The 16,403-nt window shown below is 35.6% G+C and overlaps 1 protein-coding gene across 1 annotated transcript in view; it reads left to right on the top strand.

Moving 5' to 3' along the window:
* LOC139963502 (uncharacterized) overlaps positions 1–16,403 on the top strand; it is a 74,448-nt gene that overhangs the window by 45,281 nt on the left and 12,764 nt on the right. The window contains exons 6-8 of the mRNA XM_071964324.1: positions 1,991–2,043; positions 3,502–3,610; positions 15,422–15,578. Of these exons, the coding sequence (XP_071820425.1) occupies positions 1,991–2,043; positions 3,502–3,610; positions 15,422–15,578 (319 nt within the window). The remainder of the gene's footprint in view (positions 1–1,990; positions 2,044–3,501; positions 3,611–15,421; positions 15,579–16,403) is intronic.

Here is a 16,403-nt window from a genome sequence, read left to right as displayed (position 1 = left end):
TTAAAAATTGATGAGATTATGTTAAGGTTGAATGTTGGTTTGGTATTAACCTTTTAACTTGATACTGCTGTGATAAGAGGGAGAAGTGTGCCTGGGATTGTTGTCACAACATGAAGCTAGATTAACTAGTTAACCTCCTCAATGTATTTAGCATCTAGGTTTGTTGTGTAGTGTAGTACTGTACTGTACAGGACTAACTGAACCCTGTAGGTCATGTTGATAGTTTGGTGGCCTGGCATAGCTAGCTAGATGTGACCATAACATGATCAATAAAGAAGTCTCCTGTGTGTTAGTACAGAGTATAAATACAGTGACAGAGTACCTGTTTATAGGTACAGAGTCTCTTGTGTGTTAGACTGCTAGTTAAGGGTATATGTTACAAGTACAGGTACAAAGTCTTCTGTTTGAGTGTATGAATAGCAGTAACCCTGCATCAATAGTTGTTCTTCTAAGTACGCAAACTTGGCAGAATTGAAATATGTCCCAATCATCAACCTTCCTATTTGCCCCGGGATTCATGTTCTGTGCCAATTATACTACATTGTTCCAGAATTAATAATCCTGAAGAGGTTTGAATTAACCACACTATCTGTAATTATAATTTTTAATTCCATACTTGGTTAATAGATCTTTGGTTAAAAATATTGATGTTTTGTTAATTAATATTAGAGCAACCTTAGTTGCTTTGCTTAAAGGATGCAGAGCTGTTTGAAATGGCATTCGATTAATGGGTTTATAATTTCCACTTTCCAATATGGCAGCCACAGTGTGATATAATAATACAGCAGCCAATGCGAACTCAGAGATCATGGAAAAGTCATCTAGCAGTAACTGAAAGTTCTTTGTTCTTAAAGTAACTACTTGTTACTTCAATACGGAATATTATTATTAGTCTGAGACTGTACCATCTCTTCCAAACTATATGAACATGTTAATGAACAGACAGACACACTAACACCTCAACTTGGCTAGTTTAATCGGAAGAAACTAGGTTGACCTGAAAGTCTTTGTTTTCCAGCATTTGTTTTACATCTTTCGCTAACAAAGCTCCGTTCAGTAGAAAGGAAATCCTTTTATTGTATAGCGGTTTTGTCAGATTGGATAATGTCACAAAGCTTTGCACTCCTTTTCATTTAGTTCAGTATTATCAATGTCTTTCGTTCCGTGAAATCCGTATTCACTAGTTAGTCTGGTCGCTGATGATTTTCTGTTACAGGTTTTGTAATGGGTGACTTCTGAAAGGATGATTTAACTGGAAGCAGTCAGTCACTGTAAAATCAGCTTATTGCTTATAATCATGAATACAAGTGTCTCTAGTTTAGAGAAGTTGCAAGTTACAATTTTGTATAGTTGCATATTAGTCATAAAGTCTTGTGTAAAACTAAATGGCATACTAGCCTCACGAGAGTGTGAAGTTCTATAATATAAGTCATGATGGGTTGAACACGGCAACAATAAACAGTACATGTTAAAGCCAGTCAAAGATTAAAATCTTCCTCTGTATACTGATTACAGTAAGCATGCTAAATGGAATAGAAGGCTGCATGTATAGCTAGTTCTGATCCATTAAACAGCAGGCATTACTCAGCTAAGACAACTATAGTTTTTAGATGGATGTGTGGCAGTGAATAGGTGATTGCTTGCCAAGATTCAGGTTAAAAACCCACTTACTCTAGGTAAGTTACATAATTAATTTTCATAATTAATTTACATAATTAATTTACATAAATAAATTACATAAATAAATTACATAATTAATTTACATAATTAACATAAGTTACTCTAGGTGAACATAATACTACCATGGTAACTGATGCCAGCACATGGTAAGTAATTGATTCATTGGATCTTATAGGGACAGCATGCTGATTGGCCAAAATTACACATGTGACATTGTGGATATTGCTAAATACCAATATTTATTGCCAAAATTTCTTTAGTTTATTGCAAATTGCAAATAAAGGTTTTTAACATTTTCTTCTTTCACTAGGATTACAACTGGAATGAGGACCGGTATCAGTTGATGAAGCACGCCATCTACAGGTATAAAAAATACCATGATACTACTAGTGATGGGAACCGGGGGAGGGGGCAACTGAAAAAGATCCTATAATCACTAACATTGTACTCCATTTTATGTTATGCTCTTATTGGAAGTAATGAAATGATACAGCATTTTCTTCCTATGAAGGAAGAACTGTATTTTGTGTATTTGACTATTATAACAATGATATGAAATAGCTGACAGTACATGTTGTGCATATATGATCCCTAACCTGTGTTTCTTGCAATACTAGAGTAAACTGCAGCTAAGCAAGTTAAAATGTATACTATCATAAACCAGCTAAATTGTTAAAAAATGCACCAATTCCAGCTATTATCCAAGTTGAATGTTTGGTGTCAGCTTTTTTTATGAAGTCCAGACTTCCCAGAACTACAGTCTGGGAGATAAGTATTAAACTAACTGTCCTATAAATCATGTGCAGAAATAAAAGTGACAATCGTTTTCTTTTTGCTCTATGTGTATACCATGCATCATTTCTGCTCTCCTGATAATTCACGTAGTTTCAAAGTGCTTACACATCGTATTTGAATTCTTATCTGGATAACTTTTAATTTGAAAACAAATTATACGAAATGTGGACACAACACTCAATTTGCAATCCAATCACCAGTAATATGTTATGATGAAGTAAGGTGAGCATTGGCTTGGCCAATATGCCACAAATTGACACAAAATTAGGACACAGACTTTTGGGGAAGCTTTGTCCAATTTCAAATATTTGTGTGAACTGGCTTAGTTAAATGAAGACACCAATTCACTGCATGTGGTTTTACCTGTTTTGACATTATGACTTTCGACAATTTGATGGTAATTTTGACAGCTGGATGTCACTAGCAGGCTTGACTTTGGTTTGTTTACTATATCTAGTCTTTACCTAAGGAGCTGGCGGTGGTGATTTAATGAGGCATTAAGGAAAGTATTGCTTCCAATTATGCAGAAGCTATGGAAAATCAGTGTGTTGTCAAATGCACAATATGATAATGACAGGTCCATACATGGGGGGGGGGGGGGAGGGCGGGCTGAGTCAGGGGCCAAGCAGGGAGAAAGATATCAGTAAAAGCAAAGGCTGTTGTAAGAGAATTATTGTAAGGAGAAAATAATTGTGTTTTTAGCTATCAGAAAAATTTCATTGTATTTCAATTTAAAAAGTATTTTGTAATATTTTTCATTGTATGTAGAAGGGTAGGGGGTTGAAATAACCAGTCAAAAGAATGATTATATGACAATACTCAAATTGCTTTCTACTTCAAGATTTCTCAATCAAGAAAAAAAAAAAATAGTGAAATACTTGCAAAGGAAATATGATTAATAAAAAGTTGATGTTTGGAGTTTTAGTTCACATTATACTGCCTACGTATACTATTAGCAATATTATATTTGTTGTACTCTTTTGGATACAATCAGCAGATCTGTTTTTTTCTTTCTTTCCCCTTCAGAGTTTTCTACGTTTCACACGATTCTCAGGACCTCAAGATATTCAGCTACATCGCAAGAGATGGGCAAACCAACATCTTCAAATGCAATGTATTTAAGTCGCATAAAAAGGTCAGTACATTCCCATTCGTTGAAAGGAAGTAGAGGTGCGAGAGAGAGAGTGGTTTAAAGATAAAAATTGATCAAATGAAAGCTGGCTGCGACAATCTTGCAGCTTTGTAGAGGCTTCAAAGAGAGTATTTATTAAGTTAGACAGAGTGCTGTAAAACTTTCCCAATCTACATCTTTGTATCTATAATTTGATTCATCAGTACTTTCGACAGGGATATAGTAGATGAAGATGGTTGTCAATATAGCTGGGGTTAACCAGCTTTGGAGAATTGCCAAAAGATAGTCAGAGCTAGTATTTGGACTCACAGTACATGACAGTGTGGAAGGACTCTTTTGCACTATTTTTTTCAAAAATAATTTTGTTTAGCCTGGAATTTTAGGGAATATTTGGTGATTGTGGATGGTTAGATCTTGTTCCCTAGTTTGATGTTTTAGTTGAATAAAATAAACAGGTCAATGTATAGAAAGTTAGAATAGGGCAGAACCATGGTAGATAAATAGTACTTTTCCAGAAGATAGTGGTAATTGTACTGTTCCAGAAAGTGAGGCAGGACTTTGTTGATTGTAATGGTACTGTTCCAGATTGTGAGACATCATGTTAGTTAAAATGGTGTTGCTTCAGGAGGTATTGTGTGGACTGTCATTAAAAGTTTAAGTGACCCATATTACTCTTCGAAAGGTTACTGTTTTCACACATCTGCATAATTCATTTATCTTCAGTGAAATTTTGCGATATGTTAACCCAAGTCACACACTTAAACTCTGAAAGTACAAAATAACAGTACATTTTAACCTCCTAGGCAAGAGAATTAAAGATGGTGACTTGCTATAAGAAACTATTAAACTTGTTTCTAAGTTAATACTTATTCCTTTTAGTTTCAATGTTTTACTTTCCTTTTGCACCCAACAATATAATAATACAGTCATCAAAGAGTTGAATTTGTAGTAGTGACATAGTTATGGCCTGGTGACACCCACAGAGATGTTACAGGTATTTATGACACTATGATACACCCCAGGAGGACAACAAAATATGGAAATTCAGACATTTGAGAAGCACCAAGGGGTCAGTTTTTGACATAAATGGAGGCTGATGTTTGAGGAGTGTATTTATCTTATTGATGATCCTAGCAATAATTGTACTCCTAGGTCACATCCTCAAATTACAGTCTATGCTTTAGTTCTCCTTGTGAGTCTTTTTCCCTTTTTCTTTCAACTGCTGACATTTCATCGTTAAAGTAGTACTCCATCACTGGGTTCAAACGCTGTCATGTTATAAACCTACCAGCTATTCCTGTATGGGGGGCACCGTAAAATCGCATGTATATCTCTAAATTTTCTTTCAGTTATTGGTAGAAAAGAGTATATATGACATCTTGAAAAACATTTTTTTTTTTTTGGGCTGTTGTCACCAACATTGATCATGACAAATCAGTGCATCTTAGTTTGTCAAAAGTTAATATAATTGCCAAAATATTTAGTAGATATTATTTATTGGATGTTGCTTTTTTTACTTTGATCACATTGTGAGTGAAAAGCAAAATGTATATATGATACTACAATATGATCAAAACAATATGAAAGCAGTAGTATGTTGCTTTACTTCCAGGTTGCTAGGGAAATGCTAAAATACTAGTCACAAAGATTAAAGAGACTAGTACTCAGTTTGAATAGAGTGGCACTGAAACATAGAATAGCACTGGTTGTTTTAAGTCCATTGCTTTTATGCATGTGTCCATAATAGGGCCTTCTGAAAAAGCCAAACCATGTAGGCCTACAGTCTTGTCTTTGATTGCAGAAAGTTTTCGACTTTCATTCTCAATATGCAATGACAGGGTAGTTTGCTACATGAATCATAAGATCTAATGTAATGAATATAACATCGGTGTATTTTATTACATCTAAGGCCTCCTCTGTGAACAAAAATAGGAAGTAATTTTTGAGTTTTTGCTGGCCCTGCAAAAGTTAGCAGTACTCATGTGACTTTGCAAGTTTCTATCCTTGAAATACGTCATGTATTCATGTGATGGTTGTTTGTGTGTTGTTAGTGTGGTTCAAGAAGCCACAATTAAGCCCTGAATTTAGTAAGACCTACAATTGAAAATATCTGAAAATTTTTGCTTGGAAGTTGCCATTTTTTCTCATATTTTGGTCAAACTCGGTCAGTGTTTTTTCTTGGGCTAGCTTTCACTAAAATAATTATGCAATTTTATTGAGATTTAGATGGTTTTCCATAATAACTGGGTAAAAATTGCAAAAATCTCAGAGTGATCTGCCCCTTTCTCTTGGTTTAGTTTCTTCTTCTTGGTGCTTCAAACCATAATAAACAAGACAATTATGACCTTTTGTCTTCCTATGTCCTCACACTTTCATATCTGGTTTGCATTAACCTCTAGGCCCCCTAAGAAATCCCTTTGAGTCACCATCTCATAAATTCTTTAAATATCTTGTAAAGATATGTTTTTTTCTTGATGATCTGAAACTGATGATGCATGTTTCCATGGTAACGGATGCTTGAGTTGAACATTCCGTCCTCTCCTGCTTGGCTCTGATTCATGGCTTTGTCCTCTCATGTCTGTCAGTTGAGCACTTAATGGGGGATTTACTTGTCAGGTACAATGTCTCTCACAGCTAGGGAGAGCTAGTGACAAAGTCAACTTCAGTTGACTGGGAAAGTCCAGTCCAAGTAAAAACACACATTGTTGGTTGCTTTTATCAGGGAGATTAAAGACATGTTTATTTTGTTAACTGGTAAAACTAATACTCCATATTAAAAGTTTACAGTACTAGTTAATATAAGTGTTTTATATCAACACTGAATTCATTAGCTTAATCCAACTTGGCCCACCGTCAGTCCATTTACGGGTCGGAGCAGTGATAATGAGGTGAAAAAGAAATGATATTAAATTAGAAGAAGTAAGAAAATTAATAACATCATGCCAGTGTGATGGGAGGATATCTTGCAAATTTATTTACTGAAAGAGGCAATTCTCCTGAATACCTATTCATATATTCTGGTAACCAGTTTCAGTCTTATAGTGTGCAGAGTATTATCACTAAACTCAATAATGTCTGGCTTTAACAGAGTATTTTGGTGGCAGGCAATACTCAAAAGAAGTGTAATAAGCAGATAATTAAAGCAGAAAGCTGCTATTTGAACCAGGGTTCCCACAGTCATGGAAAAGCTGGAAGATTCATGGAAAAATGACAATCAATTTCCAGGCCTGGAAAAAGTCATGGCAAAGAGTGAAAAGATCAAGTCATGAAATTTGTCAAGAAAAGTGCAGAAACCCTGTTGGCAAGTAGATAAGTAGTTGCTCCTTTGTTGAAGTTAACAAGTTCATTATGTATCTTAGTAGCTAATATGCAGATTAGACTGGACGTAGAGACAACTGAGCTATTAAGGTTGACATAGGCTATGAGTTGATGTTTGTTGACAAGTAGCAGATTGCACAAGTAGTTTAAATTGACTGGCAGTAAAGTTTGTGCACTCTTTCATGAAAAGAATTGATGAGTTTTAATCTCAGCTATACCAACCAGCGGTTTACATATCCAGACCGTATGAGTCATTATTTTAGCTTTAACTGGTAACCCTGGATGACACTTATCTGCTAATCACTTGTTGACCTTACACTGCCTAATGGTTTTGCCTTTTGTTCTTTGCAAGGATGATTTTGTGTTAAATAGTGGTGAATTTTATAGTTTAAACTTCATTGTCAAGCAGTTCATTAATACAGCTAATTATAGTTTCACTTTCTTAATACATTCACAACATATACTGTGTTATATTTCACATCAAGAATTTAAGTCTTGTGTTCATTTAAGAGGGAGAATGATTAACAAAAATTGGTGACCATGCTCTTGTCAAAGTGAAGGTAACCATTCATTATTCACCAATTAAGGATCCTTATGATAGAAGCAATTTCCATTGGATTGTAACGTTGTGATATTCTCACTGACCTTTGTACATTCACTCATAATTGAATATCCCTTAATAAAACTAATTTCAAATTTTGTTCACTCCTTGTTACAGTTCCAAACCATTGTGTTCAATAACAAAGGATTATGTCACTCAAGCTTTACACGTTTTATTACTTCCCTTGCAGTACTTTGAAGTTTGTGTTTAAGTTTATCATACATGACCAGTGTAATTTTGGGGGGAATGAAAGTTTCTAGTATAAATCCTGTGCAGGCTCTTACCTTAATGAACCCCACACAAAACATTAAAAGTAGTTACCAGGCTTATTAGTACCATCTTTGTGTAGACCTAATTAATAGCCTAAATGTGCCTCAGAATGCACCACTTAGGGGTCTAAAATTTCAGTGACACCAGGGACACACACCCTCCTTAAAATCTGTGAGCTGGCTCTGTTATGTCTGCTTGTATGTTGGAGTATGGACCCATCAATGTGTGACAAATGTATGGTTAGGTATGGTCCCAACAGAGACAATCTAGTGCGTTATGTCTGCTTGTATGTTGGAGTATGGACCCATCAGTGTGTGACAAATGTATGGTTAGGTATGGTCCCACCCGAGACAATCTAGTGGGTTATGTCTGCTTGTATGTTGGAGTATGGACTCAACAGTGTGTGACAACTGTATGGTTAGGTATGGTCCCACCAGAGACAATCTAGTGGGTTATGTCTGCCTGTATGTTGGAGTATGGACCCATCAGTGTGTGACAAATGTATGGTTAGGTATGGTCCCAACAGAGACAATCTAGTGCGTTATGTCTGCTTGTATGTTGGAGTATGGACCCATCAGTGTGTGACAAATGTATGGTTAGGTATGGTCCCACCCGAGACAATCTAGTGGGTTATGTCTGCTTGTATGTTGGAGTATGGACCCAACAGTGTGTGACAACTGTATGGTTAGGTATGGTCCCACCAGAGACAATCTAGTGGGTTATGTCTGCCTGTATATTGGAGTATGGACCCATCAGTGTGTGACAAATGTATGGTTAGGTATGGTCCCACCAGAGACAATCTAGTGGGTTATGTCTGCCTGTATGTTGGAGTATGGACCATCAGTGTGTGACAAATGTATGGTTAGGTATGGTCCCACCAGAGACAATCTAGTGGGTTATGTCTGCTTGTATGTTGGAGTATGGACCCATCAGTGTGTGACAAATGTATGGTTAGGTATGGTCCCACCAGAGACAATCTAATGCGTTATGCTACTTTTGTCAAGCTTTTAGTTGCATCCAGTGAAGACCCTACATTCAGTTCATGTTGTGAATATATGGAAGCTATTAACCAAACTAAACAGACACTTTAAATTTTTGACATTTTCAAACTTTTAAAAGCCAGATTTCGAGTAGATCGATATATTGAGTTGTGTTCAATCCTTCCATCAAAGTAACCTTTGTGCTTGTAGATCTTTTAACAAAGCTTGTTCGGGTTTTTTCTAGTCTAATTACTTTGCAGTTGTATTTGGTTTGCAGTTTGATTTGACCTTTCCAAAGATTTAGCTTCCCTAAGCTGCATAGAAGCTTAGGATAATCTTGTTTATTGTTTTCATTTGAATATCTTTTATCAGCGAGATGTTTATAATTCCAACTTAATCGGCATTGTATTGTTCCTTTAGAGATAAACACCTTATTACTTTAATTAGTTGCGAGTAAAGCCTGTCTAGAACGGAACTGTTGGCGAGCAGAGTTGGCAAGTATTTTGAGAATGCACATAATGTTACAACACAATTGAACATAAAGTGAAAAATTTGACAAATAGTATCCTATGCACAATATTGTTCTTCTAATATTAGGGGTTGGATTAGTTGCAATTCGTATTAACATGCTCAGCCCTTGATAAATCATGCCAGGAATCATGTAATTAGACATTAACTTCAAATGGTTGCAAGGGGGGGCGGGGGGGGGGGGAGTTTGTGAACTTTGCACACAGAAATTTTTGGTTTGAACAAAACTTTTGGTTTGTTACTCTCCTGGAACAGCCATATGATTGTGACCACATTCAAGGGCGATCAAGATCCTAGTATAAATGCTTGCGTACTCAGGATCAAACCCCCAGTGATGACCCCTTGGTCGTGACCCCCCAGTCAGGACCCCCACGTGTCCCCCAGTCGGGACCTCCCTAGTCGTGACCCCAGTCGTGACCCCCAGTTGTGACCCCCCAGTCATTACCCCCATTTTGGGTAGGATCCTAACCCTGCAATGACCATCAAGATTGTATTGTGGATGCTCTGGGATCCAAAGCAAAAAGAGGTCTCCGTTTCTGTGACCTTTGACACTTCCGCATAAACTGGCACAGAAGTAACATAGGAACACATAGAACAATCCACTCGCATTGAATTTTAAATTATCACTGTGACCTCTTCATGATTGCAAAGTGTTCTCCGTTTGTAGTTGATCCACCTTGCTTTCTCGAATGTGGACACGTCCAGGTTTTGGTTAATGACCTCTTCAGGCAAAAACAGGGTCCTGATGCTCCTTGCAAGGGATTTCTCAGATGTGAACTAGGCTTTATTTAGCTACAGGGATTTCCTATTATATTATATTATATGCATATATATATGCATATGCCAAGGCAACAGGCACCTTAAGTGTTCATGATGTGTGATATCACCAGAATGGCTCCAAACGAATTTTGTTTTATAGAGAATTAAATAAAGAAACTTTGAGATATTTGTTTACAGTATCAGGTGCTGGCCATGGGAATGCTGATTCTCAAAATCTTATGATTATTTCATTATTGCATCAGCTGGGTCTTATTGGCACTTAATCAAATTTGATTTTGTTGTTATGTTTTGATTCCTTGCCAGAGGCAGAAGGTATCTAAGCGATGTCATGTGTGTTTGTGACACTTGCTTGTAAACACTCAAAACTCACTGTGAATTAACTTCATACTTGGTGTATGGACTTGTCTTATTGAGTACAAGAAGCCTATTGTTTTCTGTGAAGTACAATGGTCATTTGGGGTCAACAGAGGTCACATTTCTGAACACTTTGTAAACTTGATAACTCAAAAAGTACATCTTTGTTGAACTTCATATGTGGTATGTAAATCCAGCTTAGTGAATACAAGAAACCCTATTGAAATTGGTAGAGGTCAATGGTCATTCTCAGTCAACATTATACATATAAGTCAAAGTCTGTAAAACCTTGTAAAAATGATAACTCAAGAAGCCCATTTTTGTGGAACGTCATACTAGTATGTAGATCCAGCTTAGTGAGTGCAAGAACCCTACCAAAATTGGTAGAGGTCAAAGGTCACATGAGGTCAACATGTGTCAAAGTATATCATCCTTGTAAAACATGTTAACTCCAAACTTCAAGCTACAATTTATAGGTGAGTTCTACCATGCTATGATTTTCTTTTGGTCAATTTGTTTTTCAGTTTGGTCAATTTTCAATTCAGTCTAGTGAACTGGCCCAATGTAGATTAGATCTCAAGTGATCTTCAACTACATATATAAAGTCATCCAGGAAATTAAATCTGCTTGAAATAGTTATGCACTCCTGCTTAAAACACACTCAAGTGTCCCTTATCAGTTTTCAGCTCTGAGGTTCACAGGTTATCTCAAATGTTCTCACAATTTGCCCTTATTCTCTGTGATTTATACTAGATGACTTTGGGTTTGACCAGTAAGTTGTGAAAATATTTCACAGTGTATAAACTAACTCATGTATCTCTCATTAATTAATAACAATTTCTCATTAATTAATAAGAATTATTAAAGGGATGATTGGTGGCAGAGCTGATTTGCTAGTTCAAAATTGGTAAAGAAAATGTCCATATGCTTATATATACATCTATTTGTCTGTATTTGACCAAGGGAAACTGTTCTTTCTGCGTAATGAAATATTTTACAATAAAACTACTATACTATAAAATGTTAGCAATGATTTAATTGGTTGATGCCCACAAGTGAGTGCTACAAATAAGAGATGGACATCTATGATCTTTTCCGGTTCTCATTTAATTCTTCGACAAATTTAACTCACTTGCTCTACGTAACTCCAGATATGTGGAATTTTGAGCAAATTATATGGCAAGGAACCACAAAGACAACTGGCTTCCTGGTTACTCATAGTTCAGCACGGTTATGTTTTATTCCAGTTTTACCCAGATTTATCCACAGTAACGGTGCATTATCGACTATCCATCCAAAATAGCCTGCATAAGTAGCCAGAAAATAGCCTGAACAATTAATAACAATCATGCATTCAGCCTGGATACTTTTATGCAAATTAGACAAGTAGGCTGGACACCTTTCCAATGAAAGTGAGGGTGATGTAGGCCTAATGTTGATGCTTGGTTAAAAAAGCAAAATTTCTTTCTCAAGAAATAAACATCTGCATGTGAAATTAATACCAATTGAACCAAACAGTATCAGTTCAGGTATGCTTTATGTTAGAGAAAGGTAACTCCAAACTATAAACAAGATGTCTTATGTAAAGCAGTGAGAATCTGTCTACATCCATATAGGACCTATTGGATATGTTAAAATTGATTTAGGTTCAACATTTTTAACATGTATGTTAACTTATCACACCTTTAATAATAACCTATTCTGGTTTGTTAGTATATGGCAATATCTTCTTGTAGGCCTTCTTTTCTATAGTTGAATAATTTCCAGTAAGTTCATTTGTATTTACGACCAATAGATGCTTATAATATGATATCATTAGCACCCTTATATTATGCCTACCCGAGCATCAGAAGAAACCTTACACATTTCCATCTCTCTCTCCCTGGCATTTTCCTGCCATTATTATCCCTCTCTTGAGAGTAATTATTTTGTTTCTAGTTTGCCCTCTAAACATGTGGGTATTCTTAGCACCCACCATATTTCTCCCTCTCTGCAGATTTACAGCTTTTCTTCTTGCACACCATGGAAGTATTCTGAATGTAGAGACATACACACACGCACACACGTGAAATAATTGAAGGCTTTCCCCCCATATACTCCAACTGCCAGCCCAACCTGCTTTAGGCATAACAGAGCATTCCTGTTGCTAGATTCTTTAGTTTTTCTTTCACCACTTAAAATTACTTCCCCCTCTTTCCTTGAGGGTTAATTCAATAATTGGTGACCTTATTCAGGACACAGGCATTGGTCTTAAAGCGGTATGGTGGGGTGTGAGTCGTGAAAGGAAGGATCTATCTGTTGTTCGTGATATTCATTACCTAGACAGATTTGAAACATGCCAATTAAATAAATAGTATTAATGCAGAAGTATTAAATAGATGATTGTATTTGCATTTCATTGTGAGCTTATACTGAGACAGTGACTCAATTGTTTAGTAAACTATACAACATTGTTGTTTAAATCATTAGTAAGTTCTGCGAGCACACCTGTAATCAACGGAATTATTTCCAGAAACCAAGAAGTTGAATATGCTACCGGTCCAAGGTTTAATTATTGATGGTATAATGACACTTTGAAGTGAGAGTTACTTGCCTATGTTTGCCTATCCTCAAAGCTTTCTATGCATCTCAACTCATTCACAGTACGTTGTATTAAGTTTTACCATTATTATGAAGGAGTATAGAACCATATTCTATATCTGTTGTTGGTCCAAGAAAGTTGACATCCAGAATTAGACAATGTTTGCTTATGTGGGCTGTGGTTTTCCAAGATCTATAAAATAAACCAATAACACTCCATTCATTGGTCAGATAGTTGTTGTGTCGGTGTAGACGTTTCTTGAATCTAACATGATGATCTATACAAGTTCTCCAATAACAAACCTGCTTTAAAATCTTCTCCTCTTAAGCGTTAAAAGAGAATTTTTATCCCGAGAGGCTTGTCCACATAATTTGTGATCAGTTGCTTCTAGAAGCTGTGAATAATTGGAGGACAGTTGTAAAGTCCAAGTGTAACCTTCATTTGCAAGTCTGCTTTGAAACAGTAAAAGTTTTCCATCAACAGTTTGAGAGGAAAGGAATTCAAATGAAGAAGTTTGAATATTACTGGAGAATAAAGTGGAAGGATAAAGAATAAATAAATCAAATTAATAATAGGAAGTCTATTTCAGCTGACTGAAACATATGTTATCATTTATTACTGACGAGCATTATTACTCCATCGTAAGTATGAAATTGTATCCCTACCTGCTATGTGGGCCGTATTAATGTAGCTGCATTTGGCTATATTATAAAAACCCTGTGTTGAATATGAAACTGGTGGTAGATCACAATTCTTTTCTAAATGAAAGATCAAGATAATCACGTACCATAAGACAATAGATACTTTATGTTTAATGATTGACTTATCAAAATTGAAATAATGTAATAAGAGAAAAACTTGAAAACTTTGAACGTCAAACTAGAGGAGATTGCATTCACTTTGTTGATCCATCTAAGTGAATACAAGAAACAACTATACTGTCTTTCTTGGGGTCGAAGGTCATCTGAGGTCAGCAGAGGTCAATATCTGAAAAAAAATGTTTAACATGATAACTCACAAGATGAAGTCTATTAATAGTATATCCATCCACCTTAGATAGTAAAGAAATTTATAGGTCTCCTATAGTCAATGGTCTTACAACGTCAACAGAGGTTTAAGGCTGAAAAACCTTGTGCCATAGGTAAGGAAGGCTTGGATGAACTTTTGTGAATGTCAAAGATCATTTGAGCTCATTAACTGTGTATAAACAGGTTAACATTAGTGTAAGAATGTTACTTACTGATCATGTAGTTGAAGTCAGCAATTGTTAGGACCTGATTGCAAATTTTAAGTTGAATATTCTTATAGCAAATATGACAAGGAATCATTAGGTCAAATGACTTCCTGGTTAGTAAAAGGGATTAAATACTTGCTAATAAGGTGCAGCCATACTTCACGCAGAAGTCTCAGTTCAAATGAAAGGTTATGCATCTGTGTTATATGTCATAAATAATGCAACGAAAGTTAACAACCTAAACATAAAATCATCTTTCAATGATATTTGGTGCAAATGAAGCATCTTGTGTGTTATATACTAGCTTCATAGCAAGTATCTTTTATGATTTATTATATAGTTGTAACCAATAGATTCATATCAACAAGTTGCCAAGAAGTAAACACCAGGCTAAGCCTGTTCATAGAAAAGATGTTTATGTAAACTATCAACTTGTGGTATCTGGCAATGGTAAAGAATGTAATATCATTTAACTTAATGTGTTTATGTTTGGTGTAAACTTGACAAAGGTTAAAGAGACTTTATCATCAGGTTCAGAAAATACTACATTGTTGTATGACCATTAATTATTTATCAGAGAGAATCTCAGGCCAAATGTAGTAGAAATAGATGTGAGATTTATCATTGTGCAAGTATATGTTCACACAGTTAATATACAAACAGAATACTTGGTGGTTTTTCCAAGGACTTGGGGTAATGTAGCATAACAAAATATATAACATATAAACAAAACTGTCTATATAATTTATATGATTTATCACATTTTTTAATGTTGACCTTTTTCATGATGTGAGGCGTTAATAAATCAATGACGGGAACCAGAAAACAAAATATCAAAATTTCATACAGAATATTTGGTGGTATTACCAAGGACTTTGTGTAACATGAACATTAATGTTTTATCACTTTCTCACAGTGTTATGTACTAGGAGACAGATTTGCATTCATAAAATACTTTGTACTTTTGTTTTATGCCATTTGCTTCAATAGTTTAATTTTCTACCATTTCTTTTCAGTTTTGGCCCTAAGTCATCAGCCCTTACATGTAAGCCACCGTAGGTAGCTGCTACCAAGATTGCAGATATTGCCTTAACACTTAATAAACTAAAAACTTCAAAGCTCCAGATTATTTTCATGTTGTTTCTTTCATTTTCTATGTATTCACCAGAGCCATGCGATGAGGATCGTACGTAGCATCGGCCAGGCTTTCGAGGTGTGTCATAAACTCAGTATCCAACAGAACATGGCGGTGACGGATGGTATGAACCCAGACAGACCAAACAAGCTGATGATACCTGCGGAGGAAGAGATAAATACAAAACAGGGTAAATTCAGATATGAAACCTGTCGTTAAACGTTGTGCGTAGCTCTGTATTATTCCAACTTCGAGATGACACAAAAGGCTGAATTCTTCTACCAGTTTTCCAGTGAAGTTAATCAAACACTGATTGAATGGAAAATGTTTGATATGTTTCAAATTACCATCGGGAATGTCTCCAAAGAGTTATGAAACACTTTTCATGTGTTCATGTCACAGTTTTGAATACTTGCTTACACAGTATTTATAATTTTTGAGACAATCTTTGTGTTACTAAAGTTGTTTATGATATCATAAATGGAACTAGGCAGTCTTTCACTGGCTTTTCTGTATCATGAAGCAATGCACCCCCTTCCTTCCCCCTTAAATAACAAGTTTCAAAGTAAAATATTTAACTTGAAAACCTACAGTACAGCAACTGGCAATAGTTTGTCAAGTATCTAAATGGAAATTGATGGTAAAAAATCTATTTAATGGAGATCTTGAGGGAGAAGGCAACTGCCGACAGGTTTCAAAAAACAATTCAATCCAGGGAAACATTGGCTGGGTAACCTTTTTTTTTGGTTTCCAGCTGTGAATTATAAATCACATTGACTACTAAATCAAGAAAACTTACCCACCCATTAAACAACGTGAAAGAAGAATGTGCCCTTCACTCTGAAATATGCTAGAAAGACGAAACGGTGACATTTAGTCACATTTTATCCTTAAGGTCTTTCTGCTCTGCTGAAAATTCATCATTTTGTAATTTTATTGTTTTCAGTGTCTGAATGGGTGTCATTTTGTAAAATGGAATTTTGCAATATTAGTTAATAATATTAATAATAAATGT

Source organism: Apostichopus japonicus, chromosome 22 (genome assembly GCF_037975245.1).
Source record: "Apostichopus japonicus isolate 1M-3 chromosome 22, ASM3797524v1, whole genome shotgun sequence".
Lineage (NCBI taxonomy): Eukaryota > Metazoa > Echinodermata > Holothuroidea > Aspidochirotida > Stichopodidae > Apostichopus > Apostichopus japonicus.
Note: the sequence above shows the minus strand (reverse complement) of the source record. Positions and strands in the feature narration are given on the sequence as shown.